Genomic DNA, 21,835 nt, shown 5'->3' with positions numbered 1-21,835 from the left:
TGAAGTTACATAACATAACACTGGTGACGAAGTATTTTTAAAATGAACCCCAGATGGCTATCAACCTGTTGAAGTGCAGCGAGGGATTCAAACTAAAAAAAAACATACAAGGAATGGTCGAATATAAAACAGCCCAGCACATGGAGAGACAATCGAGTTTGAAACAAAAGCAGCCAGCACATATTCTTCGGAAGGGATACACAATCGAGTTTTTTTTAAAAGGCCACTAATGGACAATTTCAGTGTTCATAAAGAGTGAGGACTGGGTGATAATAATCATTAAAAAAGCAGAATTGGATGGATCATTGGAACGATTGACGAGTTTGATAACACAACAGGTAATTGGCTCATGTATACTGAACTACTGGAACAGTATTTTGAAGCAATTGCAACAAGAACCTAATGTCAATTTTGCTACGCGCATTAGGTTTAAAGGCATACAGTTTGCTTTGAAGTTTAACTGCTCCAACTAAAGCATTAGATATTATCTTTGCTGAAATTGTCCATGATGCAGGAACACTTCGAACCAGAGCCATTGTTGATTACAGAATGCTTTAGGTTTCATAAGTGGAATCAAAATGAAGGGGAGTCCATTTCAGTGTACGTGGCTGGATTGAAGCGTTTGTCTGAGCATTGTCAGTCTGGTAGTGGGCTTAATAATGTACTAAGAGATTGTTGGTGGAGTCTCACAAGAAAGCATTCAAAAACAGCTCCTAGCTGAAGCACAGTGAACATTCAAATGAGCAATTGAAATTCTTTTTTCAATGGAAACTGCAAACGGAGACACAATTGAGTTGCAGTCAGAAATGAAAGTGAGCGTGGATGAAATTGCAGCATCTAAACAGAAACCAGCCTGGATAAACATACAAACTGTGTTACCATTGTGGCAGGGGTTCACATACAGCAAACAAATGCAGATTTAAAAGCGAAACTTGCAGAAAATGCAACCAAGTAGGACAAATTCAAAGAGCATGTTGGGCTGACAAAAATAAAGGACTGCTCTGGGAAGAGAAAAAGTTAGAAGGCCAAGTTACAGTTTTAAAAAGAGTACCAATCCACATGTTATTGATGAAAAATCTGATAATGATGAGACTGATGAAAAATCTGATAATGATGAGACTGAAACAGGATAGGGTACCCTTGAGATTTACAATTTGGAAAAGGAGACAGACAATATGGCTTACACCAGAAGTGAACGGCAAATACACCAGAAGTAATTAAAATGGAATTGGATACTGGTTTGGCTGTTTCAGTAATTCCACGAAATGAGTTAAAACAGAATCAGAATCAGGTTTATTATCACCGGCATGTGACATTAAATTTGTTAACTTAGCAGCAGCAATTCAATGCAATACATAATCTAGCAGACAGAGTAATAATAATACTAATAAATAAATAAAACATGAATAAATAAATAAATTATGTACATAATAGGTTTTTTTTAATGTGCAAAAAACAGAAATACTGTATATTAAAAATGTGAGGTAGTGTCCAAAGCTTCAATGTCCATTTAAGAATCGGATGGCAGAGGGGAAGAAGCTGTTCCTGAATCACTGAGTGTGTGCCTTCAGGCTTCTGTATCTCCTACCTGATGGTAACAGTGAGAAAAGGGCATGCCCTGGGTGCTGGAGGCCCTTAATAATGGACACTGCCTTTCTAAGACACCACTCCCTGAAGATGTCCTGGGTACTTTGTAGGCTAGTGCCCAAGATGGAGCTGACTAGATTTACAACCTCCTGCAGCTTCTTTCAGTCTTGTGCAATGGCCCCTCCATACCAGACGCTGATGCAGCCTGTCAGAATGCTCTCCACGGTACAACTATAGAAGTTTTTGAGTGTATTTGTTGACATGCCAAATCTCTTTAAATTCCTTATAAAGTATAGCTGCTGTCTTGCCTTCTTTATGACTACATCGACATGTTGGGACCAGGTTAGATCCTCAGAGATCTTGACGACCAAGAACTTGAAGCTGCTCACTCTCTGATCCTTCTATGAGGATTGGTATATGTTCCTTCGTCTTATCCTTCCTGAAGTCCACAATCAACTCTTTCATCTTACTGCTGTTGAGTGCCAGGTTGTTGATGCGGCACCTTTCAACTAGCTGGCATACCTCACTCCTCTACGCGCTCTCGTCACCACCTGAGATTCTACCAACAATGGTTGTATTGTCCGCAAATTTGTAGGTGGTATTTGAGCTACGCCTATCCACATAGTCATGTGTATACAGAGAGTAGAGCGGTGGGCTAAGCACACACCCCTGAGGTGCACCAGTGTTGATTGTCAGCGAGGAGGATATGTTAATACCAATCCATACAGACTGTGGTCTTCCGGTTAGAAAGTCGAGGATCCAATTGCAGAGGGAGGTACAGAGGCCCAGGTTCTGCAACTTCTTAATCAGGATTGTGGGAACGATGGTATTAAATGCTGAGCTAAGGTCAATGAACAGCATCCTAACATAGGTGTTTGTGTTGTCTAGGTGGTCTAAAGCCGTGTAGAGAGCCATGGAGATGGCGTCTGCCATTGACTTATTGTGGTGATTGGCAAATTGCAATGGGACCAGGTCCTTGCAAAGATTTCAGATTTCAAAGATATTAAATTGAAGCCTGCAGATTTCCAACTGAGAACTTAAACTGGAGAAAAGATAACTCCCATGGGAATGACATTCACAGTAGTGAAATATAACAACTAACAAGCTAAATTGAGCTTGTATGTGGTAAAAACAGAAGGACCAGCATTGTGGGTGCATGATTGGCTAAGACAACCACAGCTTGATTGGAGATCCATCCTCAATTCACATGCCACATCCACTGTAATAAAGTCAACTGAAAACAAACTAAAAAAGTACTGGATGATGCCACAATTGAATCTATGCCAAACACCATGAACTGTTGTCCAACAGAGGACAAACAGGTGTGGGTGTCAATCTCTGTGCCTCTGGCTGGGAAGCATATTGGACCAAGGAAGGACCATATTGCTCAGAGAAACTATGAAAGTGACAAAAGCAGTGGTCTGACTACTACAGTTTTTGTAGGCAATGTATCTGAGAAAGCTTAATCAGGCAGTTACTTGCAAAATTTAGCTATGTTTTATGCTGGAAGAGAGTTCAAGAAGCTTCAGGAAAGTTTCATGCATTCAGCATTTGTGGGTATGAAGAACTAGAATCTACTCTGCATCTATTAAATTTATTGCCTGAACTTCAAGTGGGAGACAAAAAACTGCTCGTAAAAGTGGATGCAAAGACCAAAGCCCAACTGGATGAATAGGAGGCCAAAAAGAAAGGAGCCAATGGGGATACAAAAACAGAGGATTCATCAGATAACACACACAAAATGCTGGTGGAACACAGCAGGCCAGGCAGCATCTACAGCAAGAAGTACAGTCGATGTTTCGGGTCGAGACCCTTCGTCAGGACTAACAGAAAAAAGAGAGAGTAAGAGATTTGAAAGTAGGAGGGGGAGTGGGAGACCTGAAATGATAGGAGAAGACAGGAGGGGGAAGGATGAAGCCAGGAGCTGGAAAGTTGATTGGCAAAAGGGATACAAGGCTAGAGAAGAGGGAGTATCATGGGACGGAAGGCCTTGGAAAAAAGGGGGAGGGGAGCACCAGAGAAAGATGGAGAACAGGCAAAGAGTTATTGTGAGAGGGAAAAAGAGAGAGAGAGAAAAAATATAAATAAATAAATAAATAAATAAATTAGGGATGGGGTAAGAAGGGGAGGAGGGGCCCCATCACTAATTTATTTATTTATTTATTTATTTATTTATTTATTTTTTTCTCTCTCTCTCTCTCTTTTTCCCTCTCACAATAACTCTTTGCCTGTTCTCCATCTTCCTCTGGTGCTCCCCTCCCCCTTTTTTCCAAGGCCTTCCGTCCCATGATACTCCCTCTTCTCCAGCCTTGTATCCCTTTTGCCAATCAACTTTCCAGCTCCTGGCTTCATCCTTCCCCCTCCTGTCTTCTCCTATCATTTCGGGTCTCCCCCTCCCCCTCCTACTTTCAAATCTCTTACTCTCTCTTTTTTCTGTTAGTCCTGACGAAGGGTCTCGACCCGAAACGTCGACTGTACTTCTTCCTATAGATGCTGCCTGGTCTGCTGCATTCCACCAGCATTTTGTGTGTGTTGCTTGAATTTCCAGCACCTGCAGATTTTCTCATTTCTGCAGATTTATCAGATGATGTTATTGATGAGGAAACCAAGAGGGATCAGATCATGAGGGGAGCAATAGAAGAATTAATAAGAGAATTTTCCAGTAAATTAAATGCAGCCTCCCAAGACCGAGGTGCATAAACTAGAAGAAGGAGGAAGAGGGAAGAAATGGAGAAGTAAGGTGTCCAGTCTTGTCAGAACCACTTCCTGCAGTCTCAGAATCAACTCCTACATCCACCACAGAGGAGGCCCCTGAAACTGAGATTGTTTTCACAGCCACAAGTCTCACCTGCCAAGCAGAGTGATTCCTCTTGTTAGGAAAGCTGTAAGAAGAGTAAGAAATCCTCCACAGCAATTAACTATTTAGGCCTGAATGGGACAATTTAAAATTTTTCTATGCTGTGAATGTCTGTGTATAGTAGTTAGATTATATAATCTGCTGTGTATATAGTTGAGATGCATTCTCTTATTGAATTGGAGTTTATAACAAAGCAAGGAGAAGTATTGTGTATTTAATATTGCATATGTCATCACGCTAGCACGTAATACATGTGAGCATCACTAAAAAGTATAAGACAAAGCTAGACCCACATTTCGAACTTCCTGCATCTTCCATAAATTAATTTAATGTTTTGAAATGACAAAACATAATACTTTTCACCTTTCACCCTTAACCCATGACCTCTAGTTCTAGTCCCACCTGACATCACTGGAAAAAGACTGCTTGCATTTACCCTTTCTGTACTCCTCATAATTTTGTATACTTCTATCAAATCTCCCCTCAATTTTCTATGTTCTAAAGAATAAAGTCCTACCCTATTCAATCTTTCCTGAAAACCCTGGTCCTCCAGTCCTGTAAAATTTCTCTGTACTCTTTCAACCTTATTAACATCTTTCCTGTAGGTACATGACATAAATTGCTCATAATTCTCCAAATTAGACTTCACCAATGCCTTATACAACTTCAACATAACTTTGATTTATGAAGGCCATAGTGCTAAGAGCCTCCTTTACAAATCTATCTCCCTGTGCCACCACTTTCAATGAATTGGTGTCAGATGTGGGAGGCCCTGGAGTCTCCCAGCTTCCCGGATGGCCATATCTGCACCCTGTGTGTCGGGCTGTAGCTTCTAAGAGACCGCGTCAGGGAACTGGAGTTGCAGCTCGATGACCTTCATCTGGTCAGGGAAAGTGAGGAGGTGATAGAAAGGAGTTATAGGCAGGTGGTCACACCGGGGCCACAGGAGACAGACAAGTGGGTAACAGTCAGGAGAGGGAAAGGGAAGAGTCAGGTACTAGAGAACACCTCTGTGACTGTCCCCCTGAACAATAAGTACTCCTGTTTGAGTACTGTTGGGGGGTACAGCCTACTTGGGGGAAGCAACAGTCCGGCTCTATGGCTCAGAAGGGTAGGGAAAGGAAGAGGAAGGCAGTAGTGATAGGGGACTCTATAATTAGGGGGTCAGACAGGCGATTCTGTGGACGCAGGAAAGAAACACGGACAGTAATTTGCTTCCCGGGTGCCAGGGTCCAGGATGTTTCAGATCGCGTCCATGATATCCTGCAGTGGGAGGGAGAACAGCCAGAGGTCGCGATACATATTGGTACCAACGACATAAGTAGGAAAAGGGAAGAGCTCCTGAAAAAAGACTACAGGGAATTAGGAAGGAGATTGAGAAGCAGGACCGCAAAGATTACTCAGGATTACTGCCTATACCATGTGACAGTGAGTATAGGAATAGAATGAGGTGGAGGATAAATGCGTGGCTGAGGGATTGGAGCAGGTGGAAGGGATTCAGGTTTCTGGATCTTTTGGGGCAGGTGTGACCTATACAAAAAGGAAGGGTTGCACTTGAATCCCAGGGGGACCAATATCCTGGCGGGGAGGTTTACTAAGGCTACTGGTGAGAGTTTAAACTAGAACTATGAAAATGGACAAGGGAGAGCCAGTGGATGTAGTGTACCTGGACTTTCAGAAAGCCTTTGATAAAGTCCCACATAGGAGATTAGTGGGCAAAATTAGGGCACATGGTATTGGGGGCAGAGTACTGACAAGGATTGAAAATTGGCTGGCTGACAGAAAACAAAGAGTAGCGATTAACGAGTCCCATTCGGAATGGCAGGTGGTGGCCAGTGGGGTACCGCAGGGTTCAGTGCTGGGACCGCAGCTGTTTACAATATATATTAATGATTTAGATGAGGGAATTAAAACTAACATTAGCAAATTTGCCGGTGACACAAAGCTGGGTGGCAGTGTGTAATGTGAGGAGGATGTTATGAGAATGCAGGGTGACTTGGACAGGCTGGGTGAGTGGGCAGATGCATGGCAGATGCAGTTTAATCTGGATAAAGGTGAGGTTATCCACTTTGGTGGTAAGAACGGGAAGGCAGATTATTATCTAAATGGAGTCAATTTAGGAAAAGGGGAAGCACAACGAGATCTAGGTGTTCTTGTACATCAGTCAATGAAAGCAAGCATGCAAGTACAGCAGGCAGTGAAGAAAGCTAATGGTATGCTGGCCTTCATAACAAGGGGAATTGAGTAAAGAGGTCCTTCTGCAGCTGTACAGGGCCCTGGTGAGACCACACCTGGAGTACTGTGTGCAGTTTTGGTCTCCAAATTTGAGGAAGGACATTCTTGCTATTGAGGAAGTGCAGCGTAGGTTCACAAGGTTAATTCCCGGGATGGCCGGACTGTCATATGTCAAAAGATTGGAGCAACTGGGCTTGTATACTCTGGAATTTAGAAGGCTGAGAGGGGATCTTATTGAAACATATAAGATTATTAAGGGATTGGGCACGCTGCAGGCAGGGAGTATGTTCCCGCTGATGGGTGAGTCCAGAACCAGAGGCCACAGTTTAAGAATTAGGGGTAGGCCATTTAGAACGGAGTTGAGGAAAGACTTGTTCACCCAGAGAGTGGTGGATATATGGAATGCTCTGCCCCAGAAGGCTGTGGAGGCCAAGTCTCTGGATGCTTTCAAAAAAGAGATGGATAAGGCTCTTAAAGATAGCAGAATCAAAGGTAATGGGGATAAGGCAGGAACTGGATACTGATTGTGGATGATCAGCCATGATCACAGTGAATGGCGGTGCTGGCTTGAAGGGCCAAATGGCCTACTCCTGCACCTATTGTCTATTGTCTATTGTCTAATTGTTGGGGGTTGGGAACCAAACTGAAGAGACCAGGGAAGAGGAGGTTGGCTCCCAAATAGAGAAAGCTTGGAGACAGTGTGTGAGGGAGGATAGACAGGTGATAAAGAAGGGACGCGCTCAGACCGACGGTTTGAGATGTGTCTATTTTAATGCAGGGAGTATTATGAACAAAGCAGATGAGCTTAGAGCATGGATGAGTACTTGGAGCTATGATGTGGTGGCCATTACAGAGACTTGGATGGCTCAGGGACAGGAATTCTATCTCCTTTATAATAGCATTGGAGAGAGGTAGGAACAGACAAGTTAGAAAAAGCATTTAATTGGTCATGTGCTCATGAGTGAGTTTGTAAGTATCCAAATTGGATTTGTCTTTCTTTTTGTGAACAGGATAAGATGAACAATTTTGAACACTGCCAGGTGTCTGCCTGTGTTGGAATATGGCAGTTTAGCTGCAACAGTATCAGTTGTGAAGCAAGGCCTTCAGTACTACAGCTGCGATGTTGTCTGGTCCCATAGCCTCTGCTGAATTCAGCGCTCTCAGCAGTTTCTTGATACCATGTGGAGTGAATCAATTTGGTAAAGACTGGCTTCCACCACAGCGGGGATCTCAGGAAGAAAGAGGTCAATCACCTGCTTGACACTTTGGGCTGAACCAGTGACAATTGCTTCAGCTTTGCTTTTGCACACAGCTCTTGGGCCCCGCCAGTGCATATTTCCTTCTACTGTTTAGTATTATGAATTCCTGTGTTGCAGCTTTAAGAGAATAGATAAAGCACTACTGCTCCCAGCATGCCATTCAGTTTATATTGAACCATGGATCCTGCTAAAGATGATGGTCCACAGCACCTCATGGATGCCTGGTTCACCAGATCTGTTCTGAGTCGACACTTCTCGGAAACGGATGACCCCAGTGTGAAGGGCAAGACCCTGTTCCCCATGAGTTCAGGGGATATTTGTGTGGAGTTCCAATGAGACAGGGAAATTATGGTAGGGTACAGGAACCATGGTGTACAAAGACTGTAGTAAATCTAGTCAAGCTGACGAAAGGTTCAGAGAGCTAGGTGATGTTCGCGATCTAGAAGATTATAAGACTAGCAGGAAGGAGCTTTAGAAGGAAATTAGGAGAGCCAGAAGGGGCCATGAGAAGGTCTTGGGAGGCAGGATTAAAGAAAACCCAAGGCATTCTGCAAGTATGTGAAGTGAAAGAGGATAAGACGTGAAAGAATAGGACCTATCAAGTGTGACAGTGGGAAAGTGTGTATGGAACCGGAGGAAATAGCAGAGATACTTAATGAATAATTTACTTCAGTATTCACCATGGACAAGGATCTTGGTGATTGTAGTGATGACTTGCAGCAGACTGAAAAGCTTGAGCATGTAGATATTAAGAAAGAGGATGTGCTGGAGCTTTTGGAAAGCATCAAATTGGATAAGTCGCCGGGACCAGATGAGATATTCCCCAGGCTACTATGGGAATCAAGGGAGGAGATTGCTGATCCTCTGACGATGATCTTTGCATCATCAATGGGTTCAGGAGAGGTTCCAGAGGATTGGAGGGTTGCGGATGTTGTTCCCTTATTCAAGAAAGGGAGTAGAGATAGCCCAGGAAATTATAGACCAGTGAGTCTTACTTCAGTGGTTGGTAAATTGATGGAGAAGATCCTAAGAGGCAGGATTTATGAACATTTGGAGAGGTAAACATGATTAGGAATAGCCAGCATGGCTTTGTCAAGGGCAGCCATGCCTTACGATCTTGATTGAATTTTTTGATGATGTGACTAAACACATTGATGAAGGAAGAGCAGTAGATGTAGTGTATATGGATTTCAGCAAGGCATTTGATAAGGTACCCCATGCAAGGCTTATTGAGAAAGTAAGAAGGCATGGGATCCAAGGGGACATTGCTTTGTGGATCCAGAACTGGCTTGCCCACAGAAGGCAAAGTGTGGTTGTAGACGGGTCATATTCTGCATGGAGGTCGGTGACCAGTGGTGTGCCCCAGGGATCTGTTCTGGGACCCCTTCTCTTCGTGATTTTTATAAATGAACTGGGTGAGGAATGGAGGGATGGGTTAGTAAGTTTTCTGATGACACAAAGGTTGGAGGTGTTGTGGATAGTGTAGAGCAGGGGTCCCCAATCTTTATTGCAACGCGGATCGGTTTGTTATTGACAATATTCTTGCAGACCGGCCAACACGGGGTGGGGGGGGGTGGAGGGTGGGGTGGTAGGGTTACCAACGGACAAGAGTAGCAGTCAAATATGTTGAGTTTACCCCAAGAAAGACTAAAATGACCATGTAGCCTTGCGCGGGCACCAGTGTGCATGTGTCACTTGCGCATGCGTGTATGTGCCGATTTTTTTTTCTACAAATCCTTTTTGGCGATTCTATACCGGCGGGGGGTGTTAATCACGACCGGAATATAGGTGATAAATGGCTAATACACTCAATTTTGTTTCTAAAAGGGTTTATCTAACGAATTTAATATTAAACACACAGCGCATATTTTCCTCGCATGAATATAGTGATAAGTCAATTATCAGGGGAGGACAGGGGAGCTTGAAGTAAGTGTTGAACGAACTTCCAGTAGAAGTGGTAGAGGCAGGTTCGATATTATCATTTAAAGAAAAATTGGATAGGTGTATGGATAGGAAAGGAATGGAGGGTTATGGGCTGAGTGCAGGTCGGTGGGACAAGGTGAGAGTAGCGTTTGGCACAGACTAGAAGGGCAGAGATGGCCTGTTTCCGTGCTGTAACTATTATATGGTTATATAAGTCAATAGCATCATAACATTTTAAGTAACATTTGGATATTAAACACACAGCATATATTTTCCCCGTATGAACATATAAAATCATTGCAACACATCAGTATCCCTGAATCATTGGGAGCCCTGGGCTTGTTTCCCTGCAACAAGACGGTGCCATCGAGGGGTGATGGGAGACAGCGATACTCGAAGGGGGTTCCTTGTGTCCAGTCTATTCCGCAATTTAGTTTTCGTTGCATTCATTGCAGAAAACTCCGCTTCTCAGAGATATGCTGGAAACGGAAGCAACATTTTCAGTGCTTTCATGGCTATCTCAGGATATTGAGCCTTGACTTTGATCCAGAATGCCGGCAGAGATGTTACGTGAAACATACTTTTCAGTCCGCCATCATTTGCAAGCTTGAGGAGTTGATCTCCTTCCCGCACTGACATGGATGACGCGCGGGTAAAGACCTCGTGTGTGTTCAAGCTCAACAGTGTGTGACAGGGAATGAGGAAAGATGCAGCTGACTCATAACGCCAAATCATATAATTTCCTCGCGGCCCGGTAGCTCATGCTTTGCGGCCCAGTACCGGTCCGCGGCCCGGTGGTTGGGAATCGCTGGTGTAGAGGGCTGTCAAAGGTTGCAGCGGGACATTGATAGGATGCAAAACTGGGCTGAGAAGTGGCAGATGGAGTTCACCCCAGATAAGTGTGAAGTGGTTCAATTTGGTAGGTCAAATATGATGGCAGAATATAGTATTAATGGTAAGACTCTTGGCAGTGAGGAGGATCAGAGGAATCTTGGGGTTCGAGTCCATAGGACGCTCAAAGCAGCTGTGCAGGTTGACTCTGTGGTTAAGAAGGTATACAGTGTATTGGCCTTCATCAATTGTGGAATTGAATTTAGGAGCCGAGATGTAATGTTGCAGCTATATTGGACCCTGGTCAGACCCCACTTGGAGTACTGTGCTCAGTTCTGGTCACCTCACTACAGGAAGGATGTGGAAACCATAGGAAGGGTGCAGAGGAGATTTACAAGGCTGTTGCCTGGATTGGGGAGCATGCCTTATGAAAACAGGTTGAGTGAACTCGGCCTTTTCTCCTTGGAGCAACGGAGGATAAGAGATGACCTGATAGAGGTGTATAAGATGATGAGAGGCATTGATCATGTGGATAGTCAGAGGCTTTTACCCAGGGCTGAAATGGCTGCCACAAGAGGGCACAGGTTTAAGGTGCTTGGGAGTAGGTACAGAGGAGATGTCAGGGTTAGGTTTTTTACGCAGAGAGTGGTGAATGCGTGAAATGGGCTGCTGGCAATGGTAGTAGAGGTGGATATGATAGATCTTTTAAGAGACTTTTGGATAGGTACATGGAGCTTAGAAAAATGGAGGGCTATGGATAACCCTAGTAATTTCTAAGGTAGGGACATGTTCGGCACAACTTTGTGGGCTGAAGGGTCTGTATTGTGCTGTAGGTTTTTCTATGTTTCTATGTTTCTAATTTCCAGACCCCTTTGTTCTACTGCACTCCTCAGTGCCTTACCATTCACTGTGTGAGACCTACCCTGGTTGGTCCCACTGAAATGCAACACCTCGCAGTTGTCTGCCAATTTTCAGCCCATTTGTCCAACTGGTCCACATCCCACTGCAAGCTCTGATAGTTTTCCTTGCTGCTCACTACCCCCCCAATCTTGATGTCATCTGCAAATTTGCTGATCCAGTTAACCACATTATCATCCAGATCATTGATACAGATGACAAACAACAATGGACCTAGCACCAATCCTTGTGGCACTCCAGGTCTCCAGTTAGAGAGGCAATCATCTACTACCCCTCTCTGGCTTCTCCAACAAGGTCAATTTCTAATCCAATTTACTAACTCATCTTGAATACCAAGTGACTGAACCATTTTGACTAACCTCATATGCGGGACCTTGCCAAATGCCTTGCTAAAGTCCATGTAGACAACATACAGTGCTTTGTCTTCATCAACCTTCCAGGTACCATCCACAATAAACTCTATAAGATTAGCTAGACACAACCTACCGAGCATGCTGACTATCCCTAATCATTCCACGCCTATCCAAACACTCATATATCCATTCCCTTACAATGCATAACTTCCATAACCCTTCCATAACTTTCAATCCCTTCCATAATGGTTCGTATTCTGCATGGAAGTCGGTGACCAGTGGTGTTCTGCAGGGATCTGTTCTGGGACCCCTCCTCTTTGTGATTTTTATAAATGAACTGGATGAAGAAGTAGAAGGGTGGGTTAGTAAGTTTGCTGATGACACAAAGGTTGGGGGAGCTGTGGATCGTCTGGAGGACTGTCAGAGGTTACAGCAGGACATCAATAGGATGCAGAACTGGGCTGAGAAGTGGCAGATGGACTTCAACCCAGATAAGTGTGAAATTAAACGCAAACAACAGGAATTCTGCAGATGCTGGAAATTCAAGCAACACACATAAAAGTTGCTGGTGAACGCAGCAGGCCAGGCAGCATCTCTAGGAAGAGGTGCTGCCTGGCCTGCTGCATTCACCAGCAACTTTTATGTGTGTTGCTTAAGTGTGAAGTTGTTCATTTTGATTGGTCAAATATGATGGCAGAATATAGAATTAATGGTAAGACTCTTGGCAGTGAGGAGCATCAGAGGGATCTTGGGGTCCAAGTCCATAGAACACTCAAAGCTGCTGTGCAGGTTGACTCTGTGGTTAAGAAGGCATATGGTGCATTGGCCTTCATCAATCATAGGATTGTGTTTAGGAGCCGAAAGGTAATGTTGCAGCTATATAGGATCCTGGTCAGACCCCACTTGGAGTACTGTGCTCAGTTCTGGTCGCCTCACTACAGGAAGGATGTGGAAACCATAGAAAGGGTGCAGAGGAGGTTTACAAGGATGTTGCCTGGATTGGGGAGCATGCCTTATCAGAATAGGTTGAGTGAACTTGGCCTTTTCTCCTTGGAGTGACGGAGGGTGAGAGGTGTCCTGATAGAGGTGTATAAGATGATGAGAGGCATTGATCGTGTGGATAGTCAGAGGCTTTTTCCCAGGCATAGATTTAAGGTGCTTGGAAGTAGGTACAGAGGAGATATCAGGAGTAAGTTTTTTACACAGAGAGTGAAATGGGCTGCCAGCAACGGTGGTGGAGGTGGATACAATAGGATACTCCTGGATAGGTACATGGAGCTTAGAAAAATAGAGGGCTATGGGTAACCCTAGGTAATTTCTAAGGTAAGGACATGTTCGGCACAGCTTTGTGGGCCGAAAAGCCTGTATTGTGCTGTAAATTTTTCTATGTGAGGAGTTAGACCCTATACCGATTACAGAGGAGGAGTGGTTTGCAGTCTTGAGGCAAATTAGGGTAGATAAATTCCCAAGACCTGACAAGAATTTTTTTTATAAAGATTTAGTATGATCTCTTCCTTGAGTATTTCTCCAATAACACTGGACAACAAACGTATTGCTTTCTGAATACTTCTGGGTGTATCTTATGGATTTTGGGATGCTGATCATGAAAATCACCATGAAATGTCCCTATCACACACCATTTTTTAAAATTGCCTATATTTGTTATTTCAATTCATAACTCAAGTCAATTAAAATGTTGCCCACAATGTAAGCTGAAGAGTTTTCTATCTTGTCCAGGCATGGTTGGGCTTACTTAAGCAGGGATACTGCATGGCAGGACAGGTTTCGGAAAGGGTATAAATTTCCATGAAGAATTTTGATATCTGAGACAGATATTTCTCAGAATAACTGATGTCAAGATTAAGGAAGGCATTTTTCTTGGTCCAGAATTCAAACAGATTATTCATGAAGAACTTGAAGAACTTCTAGTGGGACCGGAGAAAATTACATGGAAGACATTCAAGGATATTGTTGAAAATTTTCTCAGCAACTACAAAGCACTAAACTATGTGCAGCTGGCTGACAACATGCTTCAAGCATACAAAACTATGAACTGCAACATGTCACTAAAAATTCATGTTATGCAATCTCATTAAGACTTTTTTTGCTGCAAATCATGGCACTGTCAGTGAAGAGCATGGTGAAAGGTTTCACTGGGACATTGCAGTCACGGAGAAACGGTGTCAGGGCTGGCTGATTCTGGAATCCACCAAAGCTCGCTGATTATGGTTGAGCACTTAAGCAAAAAGACTCAAAAACACCGAGTTTATGGCTTTACTGTTGCTTTGCTCACGCCTGAGTGTTCAGTGGTGGGTGCCGATGCTTTATTTGCTGGTGGGGGGAGAGGAGATTGTTGCTTGCTGCCGTTTACGCGTGGGAGTAGGGAGCTGGGGGAGGGGTCTTTAGGGTTCGAACATTTGACTGTGTTCATTCATTGGGGCACTCATCTGTTTTAGTGGATGGTTGTGAAGAAAAAGCATTTCAAGATGTATATTGTATACATTTCTCAGACATTAAATTGTACCTTTGAAACCTTTGAGTACAAGTGAAAATCATCAAAAAATTAGCTTTGTTGAACTATTGCAAAGCATCAGCACTGTTATGCAATTAAATGCATTATATTCAATAAAAGTTCATTTCTTGTTTCTCCAAAACCCTACATGATACAAGTAGTCTGAAATCATATTTGTACTTAGCTTCAAGGGGTCTATCATAAACAAAAAAATTTAAAGCAATACTTTCGAAAAAATATGTTGTCCAGTAAATTCAAGGAACCAATGTACATTTTAGTAGCTTTCTGAATTCATTGCCGCATGTTTCAATGTTTGTATAAATCCATCCCCAGGTCTGGTATTTTGGACTAACATCATAATTATTCAGCTCACAATGCCTTTCTTCATTACGAGATATATTCACATTTCTTTATGGTGGATTCTATCTGCAGTGCATATGTCCATTTCAGTAATCTGGATATTCAGAAGCCTACTACTATCCCACTCTAATTATGATAGTCCCAGCCATCATCACAGATTTTGCAAACATGTCTATCCAAGCCCAGGTTGTTAATATACATCACCAAGAGCAGCAGTCCTACTAACAATCCTTGGGTAATCATTGCTTTTCTCCAATCTGAAAAAGAGTAAGCAACCACTGGAAAGTTAAACCAGCATTAGTATAAGTTAGGAATAGTAGGGCCCTAAGGAGTGAAATGGAACTGAAGGATCTTGGAGCACGAGGAGTGCATCGGTCATTGAAAGTAGCAGCACAGGTAGAAAGGCTGGTGAAAAAGCATTCAGCACACTGGCCTCCATCAGTCAAGCACTGACTACAGGAGTTGGGACATAATGTTGCAGATGCATAAATCATTGGTGAGGCCACACTTAGAGTACAGTGTACAGTTTTGGTTATCCTGGTATAGAAACAGCATGGTTTAACTGGACAAAGTACAGAAAAGATTTACAAAAGAAGTCCATGATTAGAGGGCCTGAATTATAGGGAGCGATTGACCAGGCTAAGTGTTCATCCTTTGGAATGCAGGAGATTGAGGGGCAATCTTAGCGAATAGTTTTACATTATGAAGGGCATACATAACTGAATGTTAACAGTCAGGGTAGGGGAGTCTTAAAACTACAGTAAGGGCATAGATTTGGGATGACAGGAAGAAGATTTAGAAGGACAATGAGGGGAAACTTTTCCTTGCAGAGTATGGTACATATTTGGAATGGGGCACCTGGCCAAGTACTGAAGACCTGTGGTAATCAACTGGCTAATAACTTTAACGTCTTGTTTCAGCAGTCTATGACACCCTTAAGCTTCACTTACACCAGCGCCCAAGGAGAAAGTGGCAATCTGCCTCAATGACCATCATCCAGCAACACTTACATCCACTGTGATAAACTGCTTTGAGACGTTGGTGATGAAAGATATCAACTCCTACCTGAAAAGTGACTTGGATCCACTCCAATTTGTCTACCATCACAACAGGTTGTCAGCAGATTCCATTTCATTGGCTCTTCACTCGAACTTGTTACATCTGGACAGTGAAGGTGCATACATAAGAATGCTCTTCATTGACTACACTTTGGTACTCTATACTATTATCCCCTCAAAACTAATCAATAAGCTCCAAGACTTAGGCCTCAATATCTCCTTGTGCAACTGTATTATTGAGTTCCTCCAATGCAGATGCCAGTCAGTTCGGATTGGCATCCACAATCATCATCAACATAGGTATACCACAAGGCTGTGTGCTTAGCCCCCTGATCTATTCACTTTATACTTATGATTGTGAGGCTAATCTCAGCTCCAGTGCCACATTTAAGTTTGCTGATGACACCACCGTCATTTGTTAAATCAAAGGTAGTCAAAAATCAGTATATAGGAGGGAGTTTGAAACTATGACAGAATGGTACCACAGCAACAGCCATAAGACCATAAGATATAGGAGCAGAATTAGCCCATTTGGCCCATTGAACCTGCTCCGCTATTTCATCATGGCTGATCGAATTTCCCTCTCAGCCCCAATCTCCGGCCTTCTCCCTGTATCCCTTCATGCCCTGACTAATCAAGAATCTATCAACCCCTGCCTTATTGACTTGGCCTTCACAGCCACCTGTGGCAATGATGTCCATAGACTCACCACTCTCTGGCTAAAGAAATTCCTCCTTATCTTCACTCTTAAACGATGCCCTTCTATTCTGAGTCTGTGTCCTCTGGTCTTAGATGCCCCACCGTAGGAAACATCTTCTCCACATCCACTCTATCAAGGCCTTTCAGCGTTCGATATGTTTCAATGAGGTCACCCCTCATTCTTCTGAATTCCAGTGAGTACAGGCCCGGAGCCATCAAATGCTCTTCACATGACAAGCCATTCATTCCCAGAATCATTTTCATGAACATCCTTTAAACTCTTTCCAATGTCAACACATCCTTTCTTAGATAAGGGGACCAAGCTACTCATAATACTCCAAGTGAGGCATAACCAGTGCTTTATAAAGTCTGAATATTACACCCCTGCCTTTATACTATAATCCTCTTGAAATGAATGCTAACATTGCTTTTGCCTTCCTCACCACCAACTCAACCTGCAAATTAACCTTTACGGAATCCTGCACAAGGACTGTCCTTGTTTATCCAGGCTAGAGTCTTCCTCCAAGTGCCCCAAAATCACATCCTTACCAATCAACTCCAACATCTTCCCAATCTCAAAGGCAGACTAACTGCCCTATAATTTCCTTTCTTCTGCCTCTCTCCCTTCTTGAAGAGTGGAGTGACATTTGCAATTTACCAGTCTTCCGAATCTATTCCAGAATCTAGTAATTCATTAAAGATCATTCCTGATGCCTTCACTATCTCTCCAACCACCTCTGTCAAAACTCTGGGGTGTACCCATCTAGTCTCGGTGATTTATGTACCTTCAGACCTTTCAATTTCCCCAAAACTTTCTCCCTAGTAATGGCAACTTCACACACCTCACAATGCGCTGGAGGAACTCAGCAGGTCAGTCAGCATCAGTTGAAAAGATTAGTTGACGTTTCAGGCCAAAACCCTTCGTCAGGACTGAAGGAAGAACTTTGGGGAGGGTTTGAAGAATGCTGGTAGTGGAAAAAAACAGTAATTTGAAAAACCAAGGGGTGGGGGAGGGGAAGCAGGGAGGTGATTGGCAGGAGAACAATGCGCAGTAGTAGAAGGAGGCGGAACTATGAGGGAGGTGATGTGAAATAGGGATAGAGGAAGGGAGGGGGAGCATTCTTCAAACTCTCCCCAAAGTTCTTCCTTCAGTCCTGATGAAGGGTTTCGGCCCGAAACGTCGACTAATTTTTTCAACTGATGCTGACTGACCTGCTGAGTTCCTCCAGCGCATTGTGAGTGTTCCTTTGACAACAGCATCTGCAGATTATTTTGTGTTTATAACTTCACACATCTGCCCCCTGCACTCTTGAACTTCCAGCATACAGCTCGTGTCTTCCACAGCGAAGACTGATGCAAAATACCTATTCAGTTCATCCGCCATTTCATTGTCCCCCATTACTACCTCTCCAGCATCAATTTCCAGTGATCAGGTATCCACTCTCACCTCTCTTTTACACTTTATGTATCTGAAGAAACTGTATATATCCTCTTTAATATTATTGGTTTGCTTACCTTCGTATTCCATATTTTCCATCTTAATGACTTTTTTAGTTGCCTTCAGTTGGTTTGTAAAAGCTTCCCAATCCTCTAACTTCCCACTAATGTTTGCTCTATGCCCTGTCTTTGGCTTTATATTGCCTTTGACTTCTCCTGTTTACCATGGTTGTGTTATCTTGTATGTATACATCATGCACCTTCTGAATTGCTTCCAGAAATTTCAACCATTGCTGCTCCGTACTTTTGTGTACTTTTCCAATCAATTTTGGCCAGCTCCTCTCTCATGCCCCTGTGATTCCATTTACTCCACTGAAATACTGATACATCTGACTTTAACTTCTCCTTCTCAAACTCCAGAGTGAATTCTATCATATTATAATTACTGTCCCTAAGGGTTCCTTTACCTTAAGCTCTCTAATCAATTTTGGTTCATTGCACAAAATCCAGTCCAGAATATCTAATCTCCCAGAGGGTCAACCACAAGCTGCGCTAAAATGCCATCTCATAGGCATTCTAGAAATTCCCCTTTTTGGGACTCAGCACCAACTTGATTTTCCCAATCTACCTGCGTAGTGAAATCCCCCATGACTATAACATCGCCATTTTGGCATGCATTTTCTATCTCCCATTGGAATTTGTAGACTGCTTCCTTACTACTACTTTTTTTTCTAGCCTGTTACGCCATTGACATTTAGGACAGCAACGATGGTCCTCCATCTCTGCTGGCTTTCACATCTTCCTTCATCGTGTTAGTTTGCATTTGGTTTACTGTCAGTCACACAAGTCCTGGGTAGAGACCCGGCAATACCGTCACACACAGATGTAGAAGGATTATTCAGTGCTCCCTGCAACAGCTTTGATTGACCAGCCAGTGTTGGTAGCATTGTGCTGACCCCACAAACCTGGAGGATCGGTGGGCCACTCTTAGTCTGGCCTCTACTCTTTGACCTGTTTAGCATGAGTGACCTATCAAGAGACAAAGCATGAAGTCCTGACTCCAGCCAACATAGCTCTCCAGGTCATTGAAGCACATAAGACTCCTAACTACAACAAGGTTGTTGTCTTTTTGGCAGTTTTATTGTTGGAGGGGGGGTTTGCATATAAGTCCCATCAAGGTCTTTTTATCTTGCATTCCTTAGTTGTACACACAATGATTCAACGGCTTCTGACCTTCTGTCACCTCTTTCTAATGACTTGTTTTCATTTTTACCAACAGAGCCATGCCACCCCCTCTCCCTATTTTGTTACAATGTGTATCTTTGAATGTCTATAATCTTCTTTCAGCCATGATTCAGTGATGCCTACATCATACATGCCAATCTGTGACTGAGCTACAAGTTCATCAACCTTATTCCGTATATGGTGCGCATCTAAATATAACACCTTCAGTCCTGTATTTGCTATTTTCAATTCTGTCCCCTTCTTATATTGCAATTCATTCTGCTGACCGCAATTTTGTCCTGTCTCCAGCCTCTCCTTACTAGCAGTCTCACTACACACTGCCTCTGTTTGTAAACCAACTCATCCTCAGCATTATCACTCTGGTTCCCACCTCCCTGCCAAATTTGTTTGAACCCTTCTGAACCACTCCAGCAAACCTGCCCACAAGGATATTGATCCCCCTCAGGTTCAGGTGTAACTTGTCCCTTTTGTATAGATTGTACAAGAAGAACCCAGAACAGATCCAGAAATCTGAACCCCTGACCCCTCCATCAGTTCCTCAGCACACATTAACCTGCCAAATCATCCTATTCTTACCCTCACTGGCACGTGGCACAGGTAGCAATCCAAAGATTACTGCCCTAAAGGTCCTGTTTTTCAGGTCCTAGCTTCCTAAAATCTCTCTTCAGGACCTCCTCACCTTTTCTACCTATGTCATTGGTGTCAGTATGTACTGAGACTTCTGGCTGCTCATCCTGCCCCTTTAGAATACCATGGACCAAGACATTCCTGACTCTGGCACCTGGGAGGCAACATCCTGGGGTCTCTATCACGCCCACAAAATCTCATCTCTGTTCCTAGCTCTCATTCAGTGTCAGCAAAGGCAAAGCCCTGATTATTGACTAAAAGAGGAGGAAACCAGAGGTCTATGAAGCAGTCTTCATTAAGGGATATGAAGTGGAGCGGGTCAGCAACTTGAAATTCATCAGTTATCATTTCAGAGGATTTGTCCTGGGACCAACACGTGTCATTACAAAGAAAGCACGGCAGGGCTTCTACTTTTTCTGAAGTTTGTGAAGATTCAGCATGTCATTTATAACTTTGACATATTTCTATAGTTGTGAGGTGGAGATTTCATCATGGTCTAGTGTGAAAGCACAAATGCCCTCAAAAGGAAAAACCTACAAAAAGTAGTGGCAACAGCCCTCCCCACTATTGAGCACATTTACAAGAAAAGCAGCATCCATCTTCAAGGATCTATACCATCCAGGCCATGCTGTCTTCACACTGCTGTCATGAGGAAGGAAGTACAGAAACCTTAGGACCCACACAACCAGTTTCAGGAACAGTTATTGCCCCTCAATCAACAGGCTCTTGAACCAGAGGGAATAACTTCACTACCCCCAACACTGAACTGTTCCCACAACCAATGGGCTCACTTTCAAGGGCTCATCATCTCCTGTTCTTGATATTTACTGCTTATTTATTTATTATTGTTTTTTGTATTTACAGTTTGTACATTACACATTAGTTGTTTGCTTGTGTTTTTTTTCATTGGTTCTATGTTGTTTCTTTGTGGTTATTGTGAATGCCCACAAAAAATGAACCTCAGGGTGTATATATACAGTATTTGTTTTGACAATAAATTTACTTTGAGGTTCATTCTCAGAGCAAGTGCTCTGTTCTGACACTAGGCTTGATATCCTTTTGTTTGTGAAGGTTATCAGTTGTCACTTATCCAATTTCCCATTACTTATATATTTCCTTTCAATCTTGCAATATTTTGGGCAACACATTCCTGCCTTATTTATCTTGTCATCCATCCAAAGGTCATGTAAAGAGTATATATTTGCGACCCGTCAATCCACAAAGGTGGCCCCGATGAAGCAGTTTCTTTGAAAAACGGAGACGAGAAGGGCAAATCTTCGGGAAACGAAAGTAAATACCACAGCCGAGATTCAGGTAGGAGGTAGGAGAAGCAGAGCTCACACTTCAGCTTGATATTTCTCAATTCCCTTCCGCGCACCCTGCAGCCCGGCTACTAACCGCCCCAGCAAGTCAAAATCTTGACATGCGTGTTTCTATGACGTAACAGACGTCTCCTGCCCGCCGAACGTAACCTGCGTCTCCTTCCTCCGTTACGCCTCGGGTTCTCGGTGGACCTGATTATGACGTATTGTTTTGTGTGACGTGCTCAAGGAGTGAGGAAAGGGGCTGTAGCAGCGGTCACGGCCCTCGAGTATGGAGGGGACGCGGAGAGGAGCGGCGGCAGGGCAGCAAGACAGCGCTGATAGCTGACTCGCCGGCGGCCACATCTCCGCCAGCTTTGCGGATATCTGGAGTGGCAGGTTGCGCGGCGGCTCCACCGACGGTTTTCAGTGAGGGACAGGGGGATCGTTGACGATGTCCTCGCAGTGGGTGTCAGTGGGGAGTCACCTGCGTGGGGTCCTGGACGTGGCCCTCAGGGTCCCCTGCATCTTCGTCATCGACGCCATCTTGAACTCCTACTATGACGGAGAGGAGCCGTTGCCCGTGGTGGCTCGGCAGGTATCGCAGCGGTTGTTGGGTGAGTGACAGCGGGG

The 21,835-nt window shown here is 43.7% G+C and overlaps 1 protein-coding gene and 1 pseudogene across 1 annotated transcript in view; both read left to right on the top strand.

Annotated features, from left to right (window-relative positions):
• The first annotated feature begins 2,879 nt into the window (after positions 1 to 2,879).
• Positions 2,880 to 21,654, top strand: LOC134348641 (RNA-binding protein 25-like; annotated as a pseudogene).
• The window catches only part of rnf139 (ring finger protein 139), a 31,385-nt gene continuing 30,917 nt past the window's right edge, over positions 21,368 to 21,835 (top strand). The window contains exon 1 of the mRNA XM_063062899.1: positions 21,368 to 21,819. Within this exon, the coding sequence (XP_062918969.1) occupies positions 21,657 to 21,819 (163 nt within the window). The 5' untranslated portion in view covers positions 21,368 to 21,656. The remainder of the gene's footprint in view (positions 21,820 to 21,835) is intronic.

Source organism: Mobula hypostoma, chromosome 1, assembly GCF_963921235.1.
Source record: "Mobula hypostoma chromosome 1, sMobHyp1.1, whole genome shotgun sequence".
Classification (NCBI taxonomy): Eukaryota; Metazoa; Chordata; class Chondrichthyes; order Myliobatiformes; family Myliobatidae; genus Mobula; species Mobula hypostoma.
Note: the sequence above shows the minus strand (reverse complement) of the source record. Positions and strands in the feature narration are given on the sequence as shown.